Raw genomic sequence first — 20,232 nt, 5'->3', positions numbered from 1 at the left:
TTCGGGACCGGGACCAGATCCGGCTCGGAGCTGGTTCGGGACCGGGACCAGATCCGGGTCGGAGCCGGTTCGGGACCGGGACCCGGTCCGGCTCGGAGCCGGTTCGGGACCGGGACCAGATCCGGGTCGGAGCCGGTTCGGGACCGGGACCCGGTCCGGCTCGGAGCCGGTTCGGGACCGGGACCAGATCCGGGTCGGGACCGGGGCCGAGCCCGGGGTCGCTCCAGAGCCGCATCGAGGCCGGTTCCGAGCCGGAGCCGCATCGGGGCCCGGTTCGGCGCCGGCTCCAGCTCCCGGCAGGCGCCGCCTCCTCTCCGCCCCCCCCCCCCCCCCCCGGACACCTGGGCCCCTCCCGCGGCGGGGAGCCCCGGCCCGGCCCGGCCCGGCCCCGCCCAGCGCGCCGGGAGCCGCGGCCCCCCCCCGGCCTCCCTCCCCGGGAGCCCCCAGCCCTCCGGCTCCCTCCAGCGCTGCCAGCCTCCGGCCCCCGATTTTCCCCATCCCTCCTTCCCGGGGAGCCGTAGCCCTCCGGCCACCCGGTTTTCCTCAGCCCTCCATCCCCGGGAGCCTCTCTCCCTCCATCCCCTCGATTTTCCCTATCCCTCCATTCCTTAGAGTCTCTGTTCCTCCATCGCCTTGATTTTTCCCTTCCTTTCGGCGCTGGGAGTTTCTATCCCTCCATCCCCCTGCTTATCCCCATCCCTCCATCCCCGGGCTCGCCCCATCCCTCCCTTCTCGGGAGTCGCTCCCAGCCTGTCATTCCGGCGCTGAGCCCTCTCCCTCCCTGTCGGAGATTTTTCTCCATCCCTCCATCGCCGGGATCCCCTCTGGTCGCCAGGCCCGGCGCAGGCGGGGGAGAGGGTCCTCTCCACCTCTGCCAGCCGCATTCCCGCTCTCCCTCCCTCCATCCCAGCGGACCAGGCCAAGGTAAGGCACCTGCTCCTCCCGCGCCGGCCGAGGGCACCGGGGGGGGGGGGTTCACGGAGGACGGGGGTGCCCAAGGACCCCCCCCTTCTCCCCCAAGGTCTGAACCTCCCCCTACATCTCCCCCCCAAATCCTTCCCCTCCCCATCATAACCCCCTGTACTCCCCTAGCCCCCCAGCCGAGCCGGGACCCCTGCACCCCCAAAGCCCTCCCCAGCTGAGCCCCCTGCCCCCCCCACCTGGGACCCTGGCACCCCCCATCCCCTCCCAGCCTGGCACCCCCAAAGTCCTCCCCAACCTGGGATCCCCACTGCCCCCCTCCCAACCCCGACCCCCTGCATCCCCCCGCTTCCTCCCCAACCTGGGACCCCTGTCCCCCCAAAGTCCTCCCCAGGCAGGGACTGCTGCACCCTGCCACTGCCTCCCCCAAAGTGGGACCCCCCCCCAGCCTGGCACCCCTGCACACCCCCAACCTGGCACCCCTGCACCCCCAAAGCCCTCCCCAGCTAGGGACCTCTGCACCCCCCACAGCCCCCCCCACCTGGACCCCTGTTGCACCATGGGTGGGGGGGGTCAGGGGACTCCCCCCCGGGGCAGGGGGCACCCAGCACCCTGGGCCTCAGTCTACAAAGGCTCCCCCCCGGGGCTGCGAGCTTCCCTGCAGCAGTGCCACCATCCCTGGCACCGTGGCTGCTGTGAGCTTCCCCCAGCGGTGCCGGCCGGGAGGATGTGCAGGGCCGGGGGGGTGATAGGAGATGGGGGCAGGATTGGGTGCTGGGGGGCCCTGGGGGGGGGGACCAGCGCCTGCGTCCTGCGCTGGGCCCCGCTGCCTGAGCAGTAACCAGGCAACTGGCTTAGCGCTTGTTGTCAGCTCTGATTAGTGCCCGGGCTAATTACCCCCGGGCCTGGCAGCGCTGTGTGTTGGGGGGGGGGGACAGGGTGGGGGACACCCCACCTCCTGTGCTGCACCCTCCCCGGGTGCCCCGCACCCCTCAGTGGGACCTGGCACCCCCCATCCCACCCCTACCCCTCACCTCTGCACCCCCCCAGGGTGCCCCGACTCCACGATGCCCCCCACCGTGCCCTACACCCCTCCCCACAACCGCTTCCTCCAGGCCCAGGATCTGGCCCGCCCTGCGCCAGCCCGGAAATTATTCAGCCCATGAAATATTCATTGCCCCCGATTGTTTCCGCCTCGGCTTATCTGGGACGCAGGCCCAGCACCCCCCCCCCCGCCCCCAGCAGCCTCCCTCCCCTCCGTTCACCGCAGCCGAGCGGCCCCCGGGCCGCATCCGGCCCCACCGCCCGGAGAGGCCGACGGGCACCCGGCGGCTCCCGGGGGGCCAGCGAGGCTGCGCCGAGTGCTCGTCCGGAGGCCAGCGCACGCCGGGTGTGCGTGCACGCGCGGCTGTGAGCGCCCCTGGGACCTGTGCTGCGTGTGTGTGTGTGTGTGTGTGTGTGTGTGTACCCGCACAGCATCCACCCGCCTGCGTCGAGGGTGCATGCTGGATGAGGCCCCTTGGGGCGCGGGGAGATGCGCGGTCCCTGGCAGGATGTAGCTGGCACAGGTAGAGTGTGCGAATGTGTGTGCCAACATGTGTTCCTGCATGTACAGTTTGCATTGCGGTGTAGGCAAGGACTGCCTGTACGCGTGTCGCTTGCGCTGCATGTATGTGCACAAAGTGTGTGTACTTTGTGCTGTGCATGTGTAAGGCGGGGGGTAGTTTGCATCGTGTGGGTGTAGTGTGGTGTAGCGTGCACTGTGCATGTGTAAATGGGACGTAGCTTGCCTTGTCTGTGTGTGAATGGGGGGTAGTTTGCACCGCGTGTGAGTGGGGTGTAGTCTGCACTGTGCATGTGCCACTGGGGACAGCGTGTGTGTAGTCAGCCCTGTGCGCGTGTCAGTTGGGGCAGGGCATGTGCATCATCTCGGTGGTGAATGTGTAGACAGGGACAGCCTATGCGCCTGTACGACTTACAACGGCTGCGGAGGGGGACGGTGCGGGTGCGTGACACATGGACGTCTGCAGTGTGCCTGGCTTCCCCAGGCCCGTGGCGACGAGTGTGTGGATGGCACGGGGTGTGTGTGCAGGTAGGATGTATGCGGTGGGGTGTTGTGTGTCAGTGCTGTGCTGTGCCTTGGCAGTGGGTTGCCCTGAAGGTGTGTGGGTACAGCTGAGCGCACTGGCTGTTGGCGTATATGGGCACAGGACTGCTCTGCAAAGGGAGTGTGTGTCACACCAGGCTACACCTGGAGCAGGTTTGCTCTCACAGCAGGTTACCACCCGGGAGGAGCCGGATGCCCATGCCGTGGGGTGTCCACTTGCCTGGTGTGCTCCCAAAAGGCTGTGGGACACGTGCATGGTGAAGGACATGTCCCACAGGCGGGGTGTGCTGGTGGCAACAGTCGCACCATGCAGGAACAGCAAGGTGCAGGGAACAACCGTGGCAGAGGGGCTACACACATTACAGGGTGCCAGACACAACCACAGTGGGCTACACCCAGGAGCAGGGCCAGGTTTGCCTGTGCCCCCTGTTGCAAGGGGCTGTGCACAGCCAGCAGGCATATGGTGCAACATGTGTGCTGTCGGGCATACCAAGCCAGGAGTGGGGAGAATGAGAGGGTGTGAGGAGGGCTGTGAGGTTTGGAGGACTCCCTTCAGGGGGTACACCGTGTGCATGCAATGGAGCTCCAGGAGAGTAATTATAGGAGACACTGTACACGGCGTGCACAGCCTGTAGGGGATGCTCTGTATGTGTGTGTATACACAGTGGGGTGTATTCTACAGGGGATCAGCATGTGTGTGTGCACGCTGTGGGGTGTGCTCTGGGCACAGTGTGCGTGCACGCCATGGGGTGTGCGCTATAGGGGATGACGTGTTTGCATGCGAGTGCAGCGGGGTGTATTCTGTAGGGGGTGCGGCGTGTGCACGCCATAGGGCTGGATTCACGTGGGAAGCTGTGTGTTTGCACGTGCGTACAGCGGTGTGTACGCTACAGGGGGTGCAGCACGTGTGCCTGCAGCAGGCTGTGCTCCAAGGGGCGTCGTGTGTGTGTGCGTGTGTGTGTGTGCGTGTGTGTGTCTGCGCACAGTGGGGATGCAGTGTGTGCAGCATAGGAAGGGCCATGCTGTGTGTGTGTGTGTGCAGCGGCTGTTGTAAACGGGTGTGTGTGTATCCTATCTGAAATTGGTACCTGGGGAGCCCTGGGAGACAGGCACCTGGGGCACCTGGAGGCACCCGAGGCCGGGTTGGCGCAGTCTGTGTGTGCCCTGACACCCACCATGAGCCTACACACGCTGTCTGCCCAGCCAGGCCCTGCCACCCAGCTTCAAACTTCCCCTTCAAGCCTGGCCATCTTGTCCAGCTGAGCTACTGCCCACCCACCAGCAGCCAGCCAGTCTGTCCACCCACCCATCCCTCCACCCATCTGTCCATTCGTCCAGCCATTCATCCACCCACCTATCTATCCACCCATCACTCCATCTGTCCTTCCACCCACCCACCTATCTACCCACCCATTGCTCCATCCTTCCACCCACCCACCTATCTACCCACCCATTGCTCCATCTGTCCTTCCACCCACCCACCTATCTACCCACCCATTGCTCCATCTGTCCTTCCACCCACCCACCCATCCACCCACCTGTTGGTCAATCTGTCCAATCATCCACCCACCCATCAGTCTGTCCATCCATCCACCCATCTGTCCATCCACCCACCTATCCACCCACCCATCTCCTGCCTGCGTATCCATCCACCCATCTGTCCACCCATCTGTCCATCCACCCACCTATCCACCCACCTATCCATCTGTCTACCTACCCACCCACCCTCCTGCTTATCTATCCACCTGCCTGTCTGTCCATCTACCCACCCGCTTGCTTGTCTATCCATCTGTCCATCTATCCACCAACCTATAGATCTGATTTTTTATCTGTCCATCCACCTATCCATGTATCTATTGACCCATCCATGCACTCACTCACCTGTCCATCCATCTGCCCATCTACCCATCCATCTGTTTATCCCTCCATCCACCCACACATCCTCCCACCTGCACAGCCGCCCTCCCATTTCTCCATCTGTTCACCTAACTCTGTCCCTGACCCTTTATCTACCCACCCACCCTTGCCATGCTCCCTGTCCCGCCGTGTGTACCCTCTGCCCCACGGGCACCCTCAGGAGACCCTGGCCCTGCCCGACACTGGCTCTGTGGCCACACCAGTACCACGTGCTCAGAGGTGTCCAAACCAGGCAGGGCAGCCCTGGGGAGGATGAGGTGCTCCTTGACGGGGCAGGGACATGTCCTCGATGGGGCTGGATCATGGGTGCTGTCAGCTCTGTTGCAGGGCACAGCGGAGTGGGACATCCTTGCCATCTGCCAGCATGGAGGGAAAGGGACGGAGCCTGCCCCACGATGCGGTAAGGGGAGCAAAGGCACGTGCATTCGCGCGTGTGCATGCGTGAGGGTGCGTGCCTGAGCGTGGGGATGCGTGTGTCGAAGGTGCCCCCGCATGTGTGCAAGTGCTCATGAGTGGGTGCCTGCTGAAGCATGCGTGTGCGTGTGTGTGTGTGTGTGTGTGTGTGTGTGTGTGTGTGTGTGTGTGTGTGTGTGTGTGTGTGTGTGTGTGTACACCTCTTTGTGGGTATTTGCTGCCTGTCCACATGGTGAGACGTGTGCTGTGGGCGCCAGTGACCTTGCTGGGCAGAGATGACGGCTGCGCCTCTCCTCCTGGTGTGGGCAAAGGCAGGCAGGAGCTGGGCAAAGTGCCCGAGCAAAGTCAGACAAGCTCAGCTAGAGTGGGGGCACCCGGATGCCAGGGCCCCTCCCTGGCCCAAGGTGCCCCCTGAGCGCGGTGCCGTTGCTGCCCTTGCAGATGCTGCTGCTGCTGCTGGGGCTGGTGCTGACCGTGGAGCCCGGCCAGGCGGCCGTGCACGTTAACCTCACCGAAGGTAGGTGGGACCCGCCGCCCTGCCCATGCCCGGGGGGACGCACGTACAAACTCTGCACACCTGCATGAGCAAGCGTGGAAAGACACCTTGCACGTGTGCCCTGATGCACACACCCACGTACACGTGTCCATGCACACGCGCGCTTGCACCCCTCTCCACCTGCCTTGCTCGAACCCCGAAGCCTCCCAGCCCACCCAACCGACCACCCAGCGTCCGCTGTGACACCCCCTCCGCAGGCTGCGAGATCATCCACCCGCCGCGAGACGGGGGCATCCGCTACCGGGGCCTCACCCCGGAGGAGGTGCAGAGCGTCCGCTTCCTGCCCTTCGACTACGAGATCGAATACGTCTGCCGGCCGGACCGCGAGATTGTGGGGCCCAAGGTGCGCAAGTGCCAACGCAACGGCACATGGACCGCCATGGGCCACCCCAGCCGTTGCCGTGAGTGTCCAGGCGCTGGGTGTCCCCCACCCTGCCAAGCTGGGGGGGCTCGCTCCAGCCGCGAGCGGGTGCTGGGGAGAGGGCGGCTGGGGCAAGGAGGGTGATGCTCTACCCCGGGCGGGAAGGTGGGCATGGCCCCATGTCCTCAGAGAGAGGGGGGACACAGGGTGTGGGGTCACCCCTCGTGGGGGGCAAGAGGTGACCCCCCCCGCACCCCCAGCAGTGCGGACCTGCCCCAAGATGCATCTGAGCCTGGAGAACGGGCAGGCGGTGGCCCGGGCCATGGAGCGGGTGCCCGTGGAGGGCACGTGGATGGAGTACAGCTGCAATGCCGGCTTCCACCTCGTGGGCAGCACCCGCAGCAACTGCACCAAGCTGGGCCGCTGGAGCACCCCCAAACCCGTCTGCGAGCGTAAGCCGGGGCAGGACAGGGCACAGAGCGGGGTGCGGGGTCCCACGGGCTGGAGGCGGGGTGTGGGAGGGTGTTTCTGGGGTCCGGGGTGTCGAGATGGGGAGGCTCTGCTCCCTGTGGGCCGTCTCTGGGGTGAGGGGCATCTGGGGTCCCCATGGGAGGTCTCTGGGCTGGAGGCCTCTGATCTTCCATGGGGCTTCTTTGGGGTGAGGGGTATCTGGAGTAAGGGGCTCTGCTCTCCATGGGGCATCTCTGGGACTAGGGGTGTCAGGTCCCCATGGGATGTCTCTGGGACTAGGGGCATCAGGGTGACAGGACTGGTCCCCATTGGGGGTGCCCCTGTGTGACTCAGTTTCCCTCGACCCCCCTTTTCTCCCCCACCCCGGCAGTGCGTCGCCCTCTCTCAGGTGAGTGCCCCCGCCATGGGCCCCGTCTCCCCCACCTCACCTGCACTGAGCTGTGCCTGTTCTCAGCACGCCCAGCTCTGAGCAGGGCAGCAGGGCCACGCCGGGTCCCGCACAGGCCCATTGCCGCCCCGGGGGGTGCGCAGCCATCGGATCCCCCCCACCCCAGCTCCACATGGCTTTACTGCACCGGGTGCCCCTGCTGCACCCTGCCTGCCCCGCTCCTTCCTCCAGCTGCACTTCGTCCTCCAGAGCGTGCACCTTCCATCCAGCCCCTACACTCTCCCATCCATCCCTCTCTTCCTGCATCTCTCCATCCATCCCTCCTTCCAGCCCTCCACCCCCTCCACCCCATCCATCTATCCATCCTCTGCCTGTCCTGCTGTCCATCCGTCCATTCCCAGCACCCCTCCGTCCCCTCCATCTCTCCATCGCTTTGCCCATCCATCCCTTTATCCCTTGCATCCAACCTGTACGCCATCCCTTCCCTCCCTCGGTTCACCCCTCCGCACCCCCTACCTCCATCCATCCACCCGGCCCACCTCTCCTTCCCCATGCCCCTCTGCGTGCCATCCCTCTGCTGGGGGTGTCCCTTGGAGGGAGGGGGGGACCCCCATGCTCCCTGCAGGGACCCCATCCCGCTATCAGCCAGCTCTCCTTCTCCCCTCCCTCCTCTTTCCTCTCCCTCCCTCCCTCCTTCCATCTCCCTTCCACCCTCCCTGCCACCTCTTCAGCCCCTTCCCCTCATCCTCCATCTGATCCCCAGCCCCCGTCCGCCCCCATCCCTCCATCCCTGTTGTGCCTCCTGCTCTCCACCCGCCTCACTTCCCTCCAGCCCTCCCCTCTCCCCAGCACACCGTTCCTCCCCTCCCTCCATCCCTCCCCTTTCTGTATCCCTCCCTCCCCTCCCCATCCCTCCACCCCTCCCTTCTCTGTATCCCCCCATCCCTCCCTTTCCCCATCCCTCCAGCCCCTTCCATCCCTCCCTCCACCTGGTTCTCCATCCCTCCCTCCGCCTGGCTCTCCATCCCTCCCTCGCTCCGCTCTCCATCCCTCCCTCCGCCCGGCTCTCCATCCCTCCCTCGCTCCACTCTCCATCCCTCCCTCCGCCCGGCTCTCCATCCCTCCCCCGGCTCATTGCCATTCCGGGTGCACCGCCAGCCTCGCTGCTGGCTCGGCGGTGACATCAGCCACCCTGCGCCCGCAGTCCCGGGCGCACCATGGCGAGGCTCGGCCGTGCCACCCGCTTGCCCTGACCCGGCATGGCGCGTCCCGCCGCGTCCCCCTGGCCTCCCCGCGGGCCCTGCTGGCTCCTGGTGCTCAGCGCCTTGCTGGTGTCGCGCCCGCCGGCGGGCACAGGCAAGAAGGCCGTGCACGTCGGGGCGCTCTTCCCCATGAGCGGGGGCTGGCCCGGGGGCCAGGCCTGCCTGCCCGCCGTCCGCATGGCCCTCGAGGACATCAACAGCCGGAGGGACATCCTGCCCGACTACGAGCTGCGCCTCATCCACCACGACAGCAAAGTGAGTGCCGGGGGCCGGGATGGGGTGGGGGGCCCCGGACCATGGGTATGGGCATGGGGTGGCAGGGATGGAGCAGGGTGCCCCAGAGCATGGGCATGAGCATGGGGTGGCAGGGATGGGGCAAGGTGCCCCAGAGCATGGGCATGGGCATGGGGTGGCTGGGATGGGGCAGGTATATAGGGCAGGGGGTAGGGGGAGGGATGGCAGGGATGGGGCAGGTATATAGGGCAGGGGCACAGGATGGGGTGCAGGGATGGGGCAGGTATGTAGGGCAGTGGGTATGGGAGGGATGGCAGGGATGGGGCAGGTATATAGGGCAGGGGCACAGGATGTGCAGGGATGGGGCAGGTATATAGGACAGATGGCAGAGATGGGGCAGGTATACAGGGCAGGGGCACAGGATGGGGTTCAGGGATGGGGCAGGTATATAGGGCAGTGGGTCCAGGCTGAGAATAGGAGGCACCGAGGGTATTTAGGGCACGGGCAGGAGGTGGGGGACATGCTGGGCCCGAAGGAGGGCGAGGACCCAGCAGCCCTGGGATAAAGCCGTCCCGTACGGGGCCGGGCTGCAAGGGAGAGGTGGCAGGAGCACGGGGCCAGGGCCGCAGGGAGCCAGCATGGGGGGATGTGGGGCAGGGGGGCTGGCGGGGCAGCGGGAGCCGGACTGGTGATGCAGGGCCTGGAAGGGGGCACTGGTGACATGGGGCACCCCATAGCGTGTGGGCAGAGGGGCCAGGGAGCCAGGAGCAGCAGGGGCATGGGAAAGGGGGGTAGGGGAGGTAGGAAGGGGGCCTGGGCCATAATTGGGGGGGGGGGATATGGGGAGGTTTTGCAGGGCTTTGGGGCAGGATGGGGCTGCAGGACCAATGGGGACTTGGGGGCACAGCAGTTGGATGGGGGGGCTGTTGGGCAGGGAGGTGTTGCTGGGGGCCCGGGGGCAGGGCTTGGGGGCCCCAGGGCAGTGGTGGGGTGCCAGGGGGCCCCAGGGGTGAGTTGTGGGGTGCAGGAGGCATGGAGGAGTCTTGGGGTGTGCTGAAATGGGGCCATGGGGGGCAGCAGGCATGGGCCGAGGTGCTGGGGGGCAGGCAGAGGGCAGGAGCTGTGGGGGACAGCGGGCCATGGGGGGGACGGGGTGCAGCAGAGAAGGAGCTGAGAGCCAAAGGAGATGGGGGCAACACGGAGGCAGAGACTCTCGGAGGCCGGTGGGGAGGGAACCCCGTCTGCCCGTCCTGCACCCTGTCTGTCTGTCCTGCTCCCTGTTCCTCCTGCACCCTATGTCAAATCCCCCCAAATGCCCACCCTGCATCCCCATGTGAGCCCCCTATCCTGCGGTCTGTCCTGCCCCCCCCCATCTCATACCTTCATCTGTGCCCCCCCGTCTGTCCCATCAGCCATGTCTGTCCGTCCTGTGCCACATCCCCCCCAGGGCTCACCCTGCACCCCCGTCTGTGGGTCCCCTACCCCACGTCTGTCTGTCTTGCACCCCATCCCATCCCCCTGACCCATCTGTCCCATTCCCTGCTGTCCCTCCGTCCATCCTGTACCCTCCACCACCTGCCGGTGCTGGGCCCCGCCGCCCCCGGGTCCCCCCTCCATCCCTCCCGCACCCCGGGCTGGTGCTGCCTGGTTGCCACGGCAGCGGATGCTGCTGGGCCTGCCACTGGGTTGCCATGGTGACGGTGCCTGGCTCCTTTTTTGGGCCTTCATGCCCTGAATTATTCATAGGCGCCCGGAAGGAGCAGGGCATCCAGGCAGGCACCCCCTGGGGCCAGGACATCTGTGTCCCCTGGGCTGATGGGCCAAGCAAAGCTGTAGGAGGAGCCCGGACACCTGGGTCCCCTTGGGGACGGTGGGGTCTATGGGTCCAAGCAGGGTGAACCCCCAGCACCTGGGTCCCCTTGGGATGGTAGGGTCTGTGGGTGCAAGCGGGGACAGCCTGGACACCTGGGTTCTCCAGGAGCTGCTGGGGTCTGTGGGTTAGACTGGGAGGAGTTGGGCTGGGAGCATGGAGGTCTACCATGGCTCTGGACCAGGGGAAGGGGGTAGATGGGGGTCCCCAGCAGCCGCTTGACCCTCGTTGCCCCCTTCTCCCCCGTCCCCTGCAGTGTGACCCGGGCCAGGCCACCAAGTATCTCTACGAGCTGCTCTACAACGATCCCATCAAGATTATCCTCATGCCTGGCTGCAGCAGCGTCTCCACGCTGGTGGCCGAGGCCGCCCGCATGTGGAACCTCATCGTGGTGAGGAGCAACCCCCAGCAGGGACACGGGGGGACGAGGGTGGGTGACCCCCCGCCTTGGCTCCTGCCTTCTGCTCCCATCTTGCTGGGATTTACCCCAGGGAACAGCAGGTCAGGTGGAGACCAAGGCAGGGTAGAAGCTGGCACAGCCAAGCTTGGAGACCTGTTCTCTGTCAGGGTGTACCTTGCTGGACTAGGGGTTGATGTGGACATGGGGTGTTGGGGTTGGGTTGCATCTCTGCGGGAGTGGGGAGTGCATTGTGGTGACAGTGGTGAGTTGTCACAGGGTGGTAGGAGTTCTCTTAGGGTCTGGTGGTCACTGGCAGTGAAGCAGCAGTGTGTGCGGTTCTATCAGGGTGTATGTGAGGGGTGGTTGTTTCAGGGTGTAGCTGCTAGTGTGTTTGTGTTTGCTTCACAGTGAGGAAGTGGTTGGGTGTGCATGCATGTGTGTGCCATCACACACACATGCACAGAGATGAGATTAGATATTTATGGAGGAAAGTACAGCTGTTGCTGTCTGCACGGTTGTAGCTACAATTGTCACTGAGGCTGTGGCTGTTACGATTACTGTACTGTTGTCCTATGTGCAAATATTGCTGGGCAGGCAGCTACTGCTGTGTATGCAATTGTTGCTATGTGTGTGGCTGTTGCTTTGAGGTTGTTGCTCCATGTGTAGCTGTTGCCACGTGTGTACCTGTTGCCAGATGAACCGTTGTTGACATGAGCAGCTGTTGCTGGGCATGCAGGTGTTCCTACATTTGCTGTCCTTACTGCATGTCTGGTTGTTGTCACGTCTGGTTGTTGCCACATGCCTGGTTGTTGCTGGCTCTCATGTGGGCTTGTTGCCAGCATGTTTGCGGTGATGCCCGCACCTGTGTAGTAGCTGTTGTTGTGCTGTGATTCCTGGCTTGTGTTGCTGTTGCCAGCTCAGCAGCCGTTGTCAGCGCGCGTACAGTTGTCAGTGGTGTGCATTGAGATGCTCACGTTGCAGCTGCTGACGGTTGTTTTGTGTCCAGTTGTTTGTGAGCTTGGGGGTAGACAAGGATGTCTCCAGAGCGAGCGGTTTCTGTCCTTGTGTTGTCCTCTGGTGCGAAGTGATTGCTGCCCCATGTCAGGGCAGGAAGATGCGCGTGGCTGTAGGGGTAGGGACGGCTGTTCGGTACTCACAGCTCCTCTCTACCCCCTGCCTTGCAGCTGTCGTACGGCTCGAGCTCCCCAGCCCTATCCAACCGCCAGCGCTTCCCCACCTTCTTCCGCACCCACCCCTCGGCCACCCTGCACAACCCCACGCGCGTCCAGCTCTTCAAGAAGTGGGGCTGGACCAAGATTGCCACCATCCAGCAGACCACGGAGGTCTTCACCTCGGTACGCACGCGGGCACTCCACCCCCGACCCCGCTCAAGCCCTGCCCCTCATCTCCAACCCCATCCCACAACCTCCGCCTGCTGCATTGTGCCTCCCACCTCCTGCCTTGCCCCTTGCCCCCCAAACTCTTCCCACAACCTCTCACCTCCACCCGGCACCCCCCAACCTGGAGCCAGCAATGTCCAGCTCCAGATTCAGTTCCCTCCTTCAGTAACACCAAGCCTTGGCAAGCAACCTGCCCCAGAGCCCCTGCTTGGTGCTTCCAACCCCTCCGTCCTCCCCAGACTCACTCTGCACTCTCTTTCCCTCCTGTCCCCCATCTGCCTGCCCCTCCTCTGCCTGCTCCCCATCCACCCACCCCGTGCCAGACCCTCGACGACCTGGACCAGCGGGTGAAGGAAGCTGGCCTCGAGATCACCTTCCGCCAGAGTTTCTTCTCTGACCCCGCCGCGCCTGTTCGTAACCTCAAGGTAAGCCCGCCTGGACTCATGGCATGTCCCCATCCTGCAGTCCTCCCCCTGGTACCCCCAGCCATCGGGGTGCAGCCGGAGCCATGCCCTGCACCCCAAAAAGAGCACAGGTGGCCAGAGTTGGGAGCAGAGACATCCCAGGATGCCCAGCATTCAGGTCGAGGTGGGAGTCTGAACATGCATCTCCTCTGGCCAGGAGACGGGCCCATGGAAAGAGCAATGCCCTTGACCTGGCCACGCACGTGCAGTCCCCAGGTTCAAAGTCTCCTCTGTCATGGACTGTATCAGCCCTGCCATGCAAATGTAGACAAAGTGGTGCAAAAGAGGCTGGGTGGGGTGGCTCTCTGTGCACCAAGAGAAGTCAAACCCCAGGGTGACCTGTCCCTGCAGCGTCAGGATGCCCGTATCATTGTGGGACTCTTCTACGAGACGGAGGCACGTAAAGTCTTCTGTGAGGTGAGAGCAGAGGTGTGCGTGGTAGAAAGGGTAGAGGCTGTGCAGGCGGGCACATGGGCTGGCATGTAGGAGGATGGGAGCGTGGGTGAATTGCAGTGAGGAGGGATGGATGGACAGAGGGATGGAAGTGGGATGATGGATGGTGGGATGGGCTGGTGGTGAGAGGTACAGGTGAGTGAATAGAATGGAGTAGGAGAGGAGGGATGGGTAAAAGTATGGATAGATATAGGATAGGATTGTTGGATTGTGGGCAGGTGGATGGTGTGAAGCGAAATGGGAGACTAGAGGCTCATGGTGAAGAGTGAAGGATGGATGGATGCCTGGCTGGATGGGGAAAAGGGCGACAGCTGAGTGAAGGGTGAATGAGGCGAAGGATGGAAGGATGGGGAGAAGGAGGGCAGCTGGATGGGATGGAAGGTGAAGGACGGATGGAGATGTTGATAGCTGGGTGGGTAGTGGGATGGCTGGAGAAGGTGGTGCGAGGAGGGAAGGCATCTGGCTGGACAAGGGGACATGGGGAGGTGAGGTGAGCAGTGGGGCTGGGTGGACAGCGCTGAAGTCTCACTCTGAGCCACCGCCTCAGTGCTGCACCTCGCCCCACACAGGTCTACAAGGAGAAGCTGTACGGCAAGAAGTACGTCTGGTTCCTAATTGGCTGGTACGCCGACAACTGGTTTCGCATCAAGGACCCGGCCATCAACTGCACCGAGGCGGAGATGGCAGAGGCCGTGGAGGGGCACGTCACCACAGAGATCGTCATGCTCAACCCCGAGAACACTCGCAGCATCTCCAACATGGTACAAGAAAGGGCGACAGCCCAATGGGGAGGTCAGCAGGGCAGCAAGGGTCCCAGGGCTCTACTCTGTCCCACCTGCCACGTGACCACCTTCTCACCCTCCCCCAGACCTCCCAGGAGTTCATTGAGAAGCTGCAGAAGCGGCTGGGCAAGAACCCTGAGGAGACAGGCGGTTTCCAGGAGGCGCCGCTAGCCTACGATGCCATCTGGGCCCTGGCCCTGGCCCTCAACAAGACCTCGGCAGAGCTGGTCAAAAAGGGGCTGCGCCTGGAGGACTTCAACTACAATAACAAGAACATCACCGACGAGATCTACCGGGCACTCAACTCCTCCGCTTTCGAGGGTGTCTCGGTGCGTTGCCTGGTCTGAGCACATCTGGCCCCAGAGCTCATGTGACCTCCCCTCCCCAATACGCACCTGGGCACCTGCACATCCCTGGCCCCACCATAGTCCCCTCTCACCAGCTAGGTTTCCCATGTCCCCATCTCCTCCACCTTCAAGGTTGTCCCCATGAGCCACCCCTAAAACTCCCAGAACACTGAAAACTGTCAAACTTTGTCCCCTGACATGTCTCTGGGCACATGGTCCCACTGCCTGCTGGGACACCGGCAGCACCATGGGGTCCTGACACCCATCTCCATCCCACGACGCAGGGCCACGTCGTCTTTGACGCCAGCGGCTCCCGCATGGCCTGGACCCTCATTGAGCAGCTGCAAGGTGAGAGAGCGCAGGCAGCAGCAGCAACCGAGTGACAGCACGAGGCAACCACCACTGAGCATCCTGCAACACCCCTTCACACACAACCACCGCAGCAACCTCAGCCCCATGCCACAGCATGTGGCAACACCCTACCGCTGGTGTGAGTGAACACAACACTTGTGACACAGGGTCACAACTGCAGGCTGCAGTATGAGACAGCTGTACAGGGCAACATCACAACAATGACATCCGGCAATACAGCACCACAACACCGCCCCAGCTCACACACAACAACATGATGGGCTCCACCCCCCCTTCCACACTGCCAGCAACAGTGAAGCTGCCTTAGAAAAGACAGCAGCAAAATAATCACAGCATCAAAGCCCCTCCAACAACCCTTACCGCACACAACAGCCGCTCCTGTGTGTGACAGAGGGAGGTTGTCTGGGTGGGAGTGTGCAGAAACACTGTAGTTTGGAGGGGTGTTGAAGGGGGGCTGTGCCTCCTTCCCTCCTGCCTGACCCACCCCTGCTCCCCATGCAGGTGGTGTCTACAAGAAGATCGGCTATTACGACAGCACGAAGGACAACCTGTCCTGGTACAACAACGACAAGTGGATTGGTGAGAGGGGCCTGGGGGCTCGGTGGTGCCTGGAGAGGGATGTTGAAGGGGTTCCTGGTGCTTGTGAGATCCCCCGAGGCTGGGGTTGGGGGGGTGGTCCTTGCCATAGGGAAGGGTTGGGGAAGGACTCTGAATTCCCCTCCATACCCCTGATTGCGCCATGGGCTCTGCAGGAGGTGCACCGCCAGCTGACTACACCAAGGTCATCACCACCTTCCGGTTCCTGTCCCAGAAGCTCTTCATCTCTGTCTCGGTGCTGGCCTCGCTGGGCATCCTGCTGGCCATCATCTGCCTGGCTTTCAACATCTACAACGGGCATGTCCGGTGAGTAAACCCATCTGCCCCGCTGCATGGCCCCACACCATCGTCCCCGGGTGTAGGGCAAGTGTTACAGCTCGTCCGCTTCATACCTGCCTGTATGCTAAAACACAACCGCAGAAGCAAAGCAGCATATGGTTATCAATACCCACAGGGGTGGAAGGGATTATTTATTCTCGCCTGCTATCTACAGAAGCCAAAAAAATAACAAAGGTTGCTATTAATAGTTATCCTCGTTACCCAAGCGGGAGCAGCACGCTCTGTAGGAGTTTCTGGTGCTATTAAGGGTCTAACCGTAGCACGTGGTTTCCACCCTCCCTTTGCCAGGGCTTGTTATCTGTCAGTCCCATTTCTCCCCAAAGACAAACAAACAGCAACACTTCATCATTTCCTTTAAATCAGCATTCGTTATATTGCTGCATAGATGCTACCGTCAGCTTTTCCTTCTTTCTTTTCCTTTGAAGGAAAGGTGTTAACGCATCACTCCCCCTCCAGGTACATCCAGAACTCCCAGCCGTACCTGAACAACATGACGGCTGTGGGCTGCACGCTGGCACTCGCGGCTGTCTTCCCCCTGGGCTTGGACGGGTACCACATCGGGCCAGGGCTTTTCCCTTTTGTCTGCCAGGTAAGGACAGGCAGGGCTGGTGAGGTGTAGGGGTACAGCCAGAGGGGGTACAGGTGGAGGGGTACAGCCAAGGCATACAGCCAAGGGATGGGGATGGGAACAACCAGGGATGGGTACAGCCAGAAGGGGTGCAACCAAGGGGTGCGTCCAGGTGATGGGTACATCTAGAGAAGGTACAGCCGGAGGGAGTACAGGCAGAACCATACAGGTGGAGGACAGTTGCCAGGGGGTGCAGCTAGGATTCCCCCACCCACCACATGCCCTTCACAGGCCCGGCTCTGGCTTCTCGGACTGGGGTTTAGCCTGGCGTACGGCAGCATGTTCACCAAGATCTGGTGGGTCCACACTGTCTTCACCAAGAAGGAGGAGAAGAAAGAGAAGCGGAAGGTGAGGGACAACCCTGTGGGGCATTTTCGGCACATTGTGTGTGTGGGGGGGGGTGCTATGGGGCAATGCTGATTCGGTGACCCCCTGCCTGCCCAGACGCTGGAGCCCTGGAAGCTGTATGCCACTGTGGGGCTGCTGGTGGGGCTGGACGTGGTCACGCTGTTCATCTGGCAAATCGTGGACCCCCTGCATCGCACCATCGAGGTGAGGCACTGATGGGGGGGAGCTCGCAGCAAAGGCTCCTGCCCCCCCTTCATAGACACTCACGCTCCTTCTCCCACCCCGTCACCCCAGGAGTTCACCAAGGAGGAGCCCAAGACGGACACCGACGTCTCCATCCTGCCCCAGCTGGAGCACTGCAGCTCCACCAAGATGAACACCTGGCTTGGTGGGCACATGGGGTCCTGGGGGGGACAGAATGGAAAGGGCTGGGGGGGCACTAGCAGGTCTAGGGGCGCAGGCAGGACTTTGGAGTGCAGGCAAGGCTGGTGGGTGCAGCTAGGGTTGGGGGGCACATTGCAGGGGGCTCAGAGGAGCCCTATGGGCACACACGAGCCCACAGAGGTCCAACAGGGTCCCCCATCCCCTCTTTGACCGCTGGTCCTCTTCCCTCTAGGGATATTTTATGGCTTCAAGGGGCTGCTGCTGCTGCTTGGCATCTTCCTGGCCTATGAGACCAAGAGCGTGTCCACAGAGAAGATCAATGACCATCGGGCTGTGGGCATGGCCATCTACAACGTGGCGGTACGGTGGGGTGGCCAGCTAGAGGAGGGGTGGCCATAGCCCTGTCCCGCATCCCGTATGGTGACCCCCATAATTTCTTTGTTCCCGTAGGTCCTCTGCCTCATCACCGCACCCGTCACCATGATCCTCAGCAGCCAGCAGGATGCGGCCTTCGCCTTCGCCTCGCTCGCAGTTGTCTTCTCCTCCTACATCACCCTGGTGGTCCTTTTCGTGCCCAAGGTGCCACACAACCTGGTGGGGAAGGGGCTGGTGGGGAGTGGGTGTTTCTCTGCCTGAAAGCCGGACAGGGAACAGCCAAATGGTATCTACCAGTAGATCTGCCGGTCTCTTGACAGTCGGCAGAGGATGGCTCAGTGGGTGCATCTGGGTGTAATGTCAGGCTGTTGGCTCTGACAGGCAACTGTAAAAGTGCATCCTCCAGATGTAGGGTCAGGGTGTTGGCTCTGACAGGCAGCAGAGGAAAGCTGGGGATGTTCCTCCTCCAGGTGTAGGGTGGGGGGTGACGACTCTCACAGGTGGCAGAGGAGAATGGGGAGTGTGTAGCCTCCGGGTGTCAGGTTGGGGGGGGGGGAGCTCTGCTCTGATAGCCTTGGATGGTTGCAGATGCGACGCCTCATCACCCGGGGCGAGTGGCAGTCGGAGCAGCAGGACACCATGAAGACAGGCTCGTCCACCAACAACAACGAAGAAGAGAAGTCCCGGCTGCTGGAGAAGGAGAACAGGGAGCTGGAGAAGATCATTGCTGAGGTGGGTGTGGGAAAACTCTGGGGTGGTACCTGCACAGCTGGAAGAGGTGTTGAGACAGGCAGCGGTGTTGACACCCGGGCAGCATGCAGGTGTGCAAAGAGCAGGGAGGGGTATCACCACCTCAACACCCCAGCCGGAGCGGTGCGGGGTTGGGGGTCCCAGCTTGACTCCACTTGCCCCCCAACCCCACGACAGCCATGGGAGGAAGAGGAAAGGGGTGGGGGGGGGGGATGCTGCACAGACAGGCGGACACCAGGCTCACCACCCGCCTCCGCGCCCGGCAGAAGGAGGAGCGGGTGTCGGAGCTCCGGCAGCAGCTCCAGGACCGGCAGCAGCTGCGGTCGCGCCGACGGTCGTCCAACCCCTCCCGCGAGGCCGACAACCACTTCGCTCCGGGGCTGGGGGCCGCCCCTGCCCCGGCCCCCTTCTACCAGCCCAGCCTGCCCCTGGTGCGCTGCCTCGTCTCCGAGCAGGCCGACAAGCTGGGCCGCGGCAACTGCGACGGCAGCCGCGTCCACCTCCTCTACAAGTGACCCCGCCGCCGCGGGGAGGGGCGGGGCTAAGCGCCGGGGGGCGGGGCTAAGGAGGGTGGGGCCGGTTGGGGCGGGGCTAAGCAGGGAGGGCGGAGCCTCTCTCTTTTTTTTTTTTAATGAGTCGCTCACTGTCTTACCCTGAGCCCACCTCTCTGCCTGGGGAAATCTGGGCTCAGTGTGTGTCCTCCACCCGTCACCCGCCTCCGACTGTTGTCAAGCGGCAAACTATGAGGGGGGGAGGTTATTTCATAAGCAACCGGGGGGGGCAGAATGAGCGGTGGGTTGACGAGGAAAGTCCCCCCCCCAACTGCCTCTCCAGTCACCCACATCCCTCTGCTCCGGCTGTAGCGCACAGCCAGACAGCCCAGCAGACGTGTGTCCCTCTCCTCCCTAAACAGCCACCTCCCTGCTACACACACGCACACACAACTTCCCTGTGTTGTCCCCCCACCACCACTGTTGCACACAGCCGGAGCTAGGCTGCCGGTACACACAGCCCGGGTGTAGCAGGCGACCGTGCTCAGCTAGTCCCCTGTACAGTGTTGTTGTAGCCTAGGAGCAGGTCTGCCTGTTGATGCAGTCAATGTGGGGCCGTGGGGCCAGGCTCGTGTCAGGAGCGGCTGGCCATGATGCCTGTAAGTTACTGTCAGGCTGTAGTGTACCACTGAGTCTAGTTACTCGTAAGTTTAGTCAGACTTTAGTGCACAACTTCCTCTGGTTACTTGTACGTACAATCAAATCGTATTGCACATTGGGATCGGGTTACTGTAATGTACTATCAGGCTGTAGCTCATGACTGACTGGGGCCAGTTGTTGGTACAGCCAGGTCTGGTTCCTACGTATTGTCCGACTGTAGCTCACCCCCAGCTCCAGTGAGGCATGAGCACAGTCGGATGGTTGGTGGCTGGGTCTGGTTACCTGTACGTTCGATCAAGGTGTATGTACTGCTCCGTTGGGTCAGGTTACTGTCCTGTATGCACAGACTTGTATATGACAGGGTCTGGTTTCTCATATGTACAGTCGCACTTTAGTGAACAACCAGACTCTGGTTATTCTCACTTGTCTGTCATCTTGTTTTGTTTTGTTTTTTTTGAGGCTAGTAACCCCCCACCACCTCCCCCAACTAGGGTTGCTGCCCTTGCTCAGACCCCCAACTACCCCTGAAACACTAGAGGGCTGTAGCCAGGTCACAACCTCCCTCCTTGGCACATGATAACTCCTTGGGTGGTGCTCAGTCTCAGGGTTTGGGGTGACAGCAAGCCCGAGAAAAGGATCTGACTGTTTCTGGAACAACATACCTCCCCATTTCCACACCACCCCCAAACCGGGGGGGGGGGGGGTCCCTGCCCAGCCCCTCTCCTCTTTACTGCAGTATCGGGTACAAGTCCCACACCCCCAAAGCACACACGAACACCCAACACCGTCACTGTGCCGGGCTGGGCTGACTCCCGCTGGTATCGGGGCCGGCGGTGATAGGGGCTGGGGAAGGCGACGGTTGTGCCAGGCACCACAGCAGGGCAAAGTAGCAGGAGGGAAGAACCAACCCACGTGGGCACAACCGGAGGGAGGAAAATTGG

The 20,232-nt window shown here is 62.7% G+C and overlaps 1 protein-coding gene across 3 annotated transcripts; it reads left to right on the top strand.

Annotated features, from left to right (window-relative positions):
• The first annotated feature begins 422 nt into the window (after positions 1-422).
• On the top strand, positions 423-19,713 carry GABBR1 (gamma-aminobutyric acid type B receptor subunit 1). Of its 3 annotated transcripts, none has more exons than XM_068923923.1 (24): positions 423-924; positions 5,273-5,345; positions 5,801-5,876; positions 6,113-6,316; positions 6,540-6,728; positions 7,118-7,135; positions 8,492-8,652; positions 10,758-10,892; positions 12,086-12,256; positions 12,625-12,726; positions 13,117-13,182; positions 13,788-13,979; positions 14,087-14,329; positions 14,632-14,695; positions 15,221-15,298; positions 15,472-15,622; positions 16,112-16,244; positions 16,515-16,631; positions 16,728-16,835; positions 16,926-17,019; positions 17,248-17,375; positions 17,466-17,594; positions 17,979-18,122; positions 18,407-19,713. In XM_068923923.1, the coding sequence occupies exons 2-24, from the start codon at positions 5,310-5,312 to the stop codon at positions 18,653-18,655; spliced, it is 2,988 nt and encodes a 995-aa protein (XP_068780024.1). In that variant the 5' UTR covers positions 423-924; positions 5,273-5,309; the 3' UTR covers positions 18,656-19,713. The 3 variants fall into 3 exon arrangements, with proteins under 3 accessions (XP_068780024.1, XP_068780023.1, XP_068780022.1); XM_068923922.1 differs by having other exon boundaries at positions 5,262-5,345; XM_068923921.1 differs by lacking the exon at positions 423-924 and having other exon boundaries at positions 2,517-5,345.
• The last annotated feature ends 519 nt before the right edge of the window (positions 19,714-20,232 follow it).

Source organism: Struthio camelus, chromosome 36 (genome assembly GCF_040807025.1).
Source record: "Struthio camelus isolate bStrCam1 chromosome 36, bStrCam1.hap1, whole genome shotgun sequence".
In the NCBI taxonomy this organism is placed as follows: domain Eukaryota; kingdom Metazoa; phylum Chordata; class Aves; order Struthioniformes; family Struthionidae; genus Struthio; species Struthio camelus.
This window is presented reverse-complemented; position numbering and strand designations above follow the sequence as displayed.

Bases quoted from the DNA above. Each gene is read 5' to 3' on its own strand.
- GABBR1 (XM_068923921.1), top strand. From the start codon at position 5,226: ATGTCCTCGATGGGGCTGGATCATGGGTGCTGTCAGCTCTGTTGCAGG. The intron at 17,020-17,247 runs GTGGGCACATGG...TCTTCCCTCTAG, and splicing joins CAAGATGAACACCTGGCTTG to GGATATTTTATGGCTTCAAG. The intron at 17,376-17,465 runs GTACGGTGGGGT...TTGTTCCCGTAG, and splicing joins TGGCCATCTACAACGTGGCG to GTCCTCTGCCTCATCACCGC.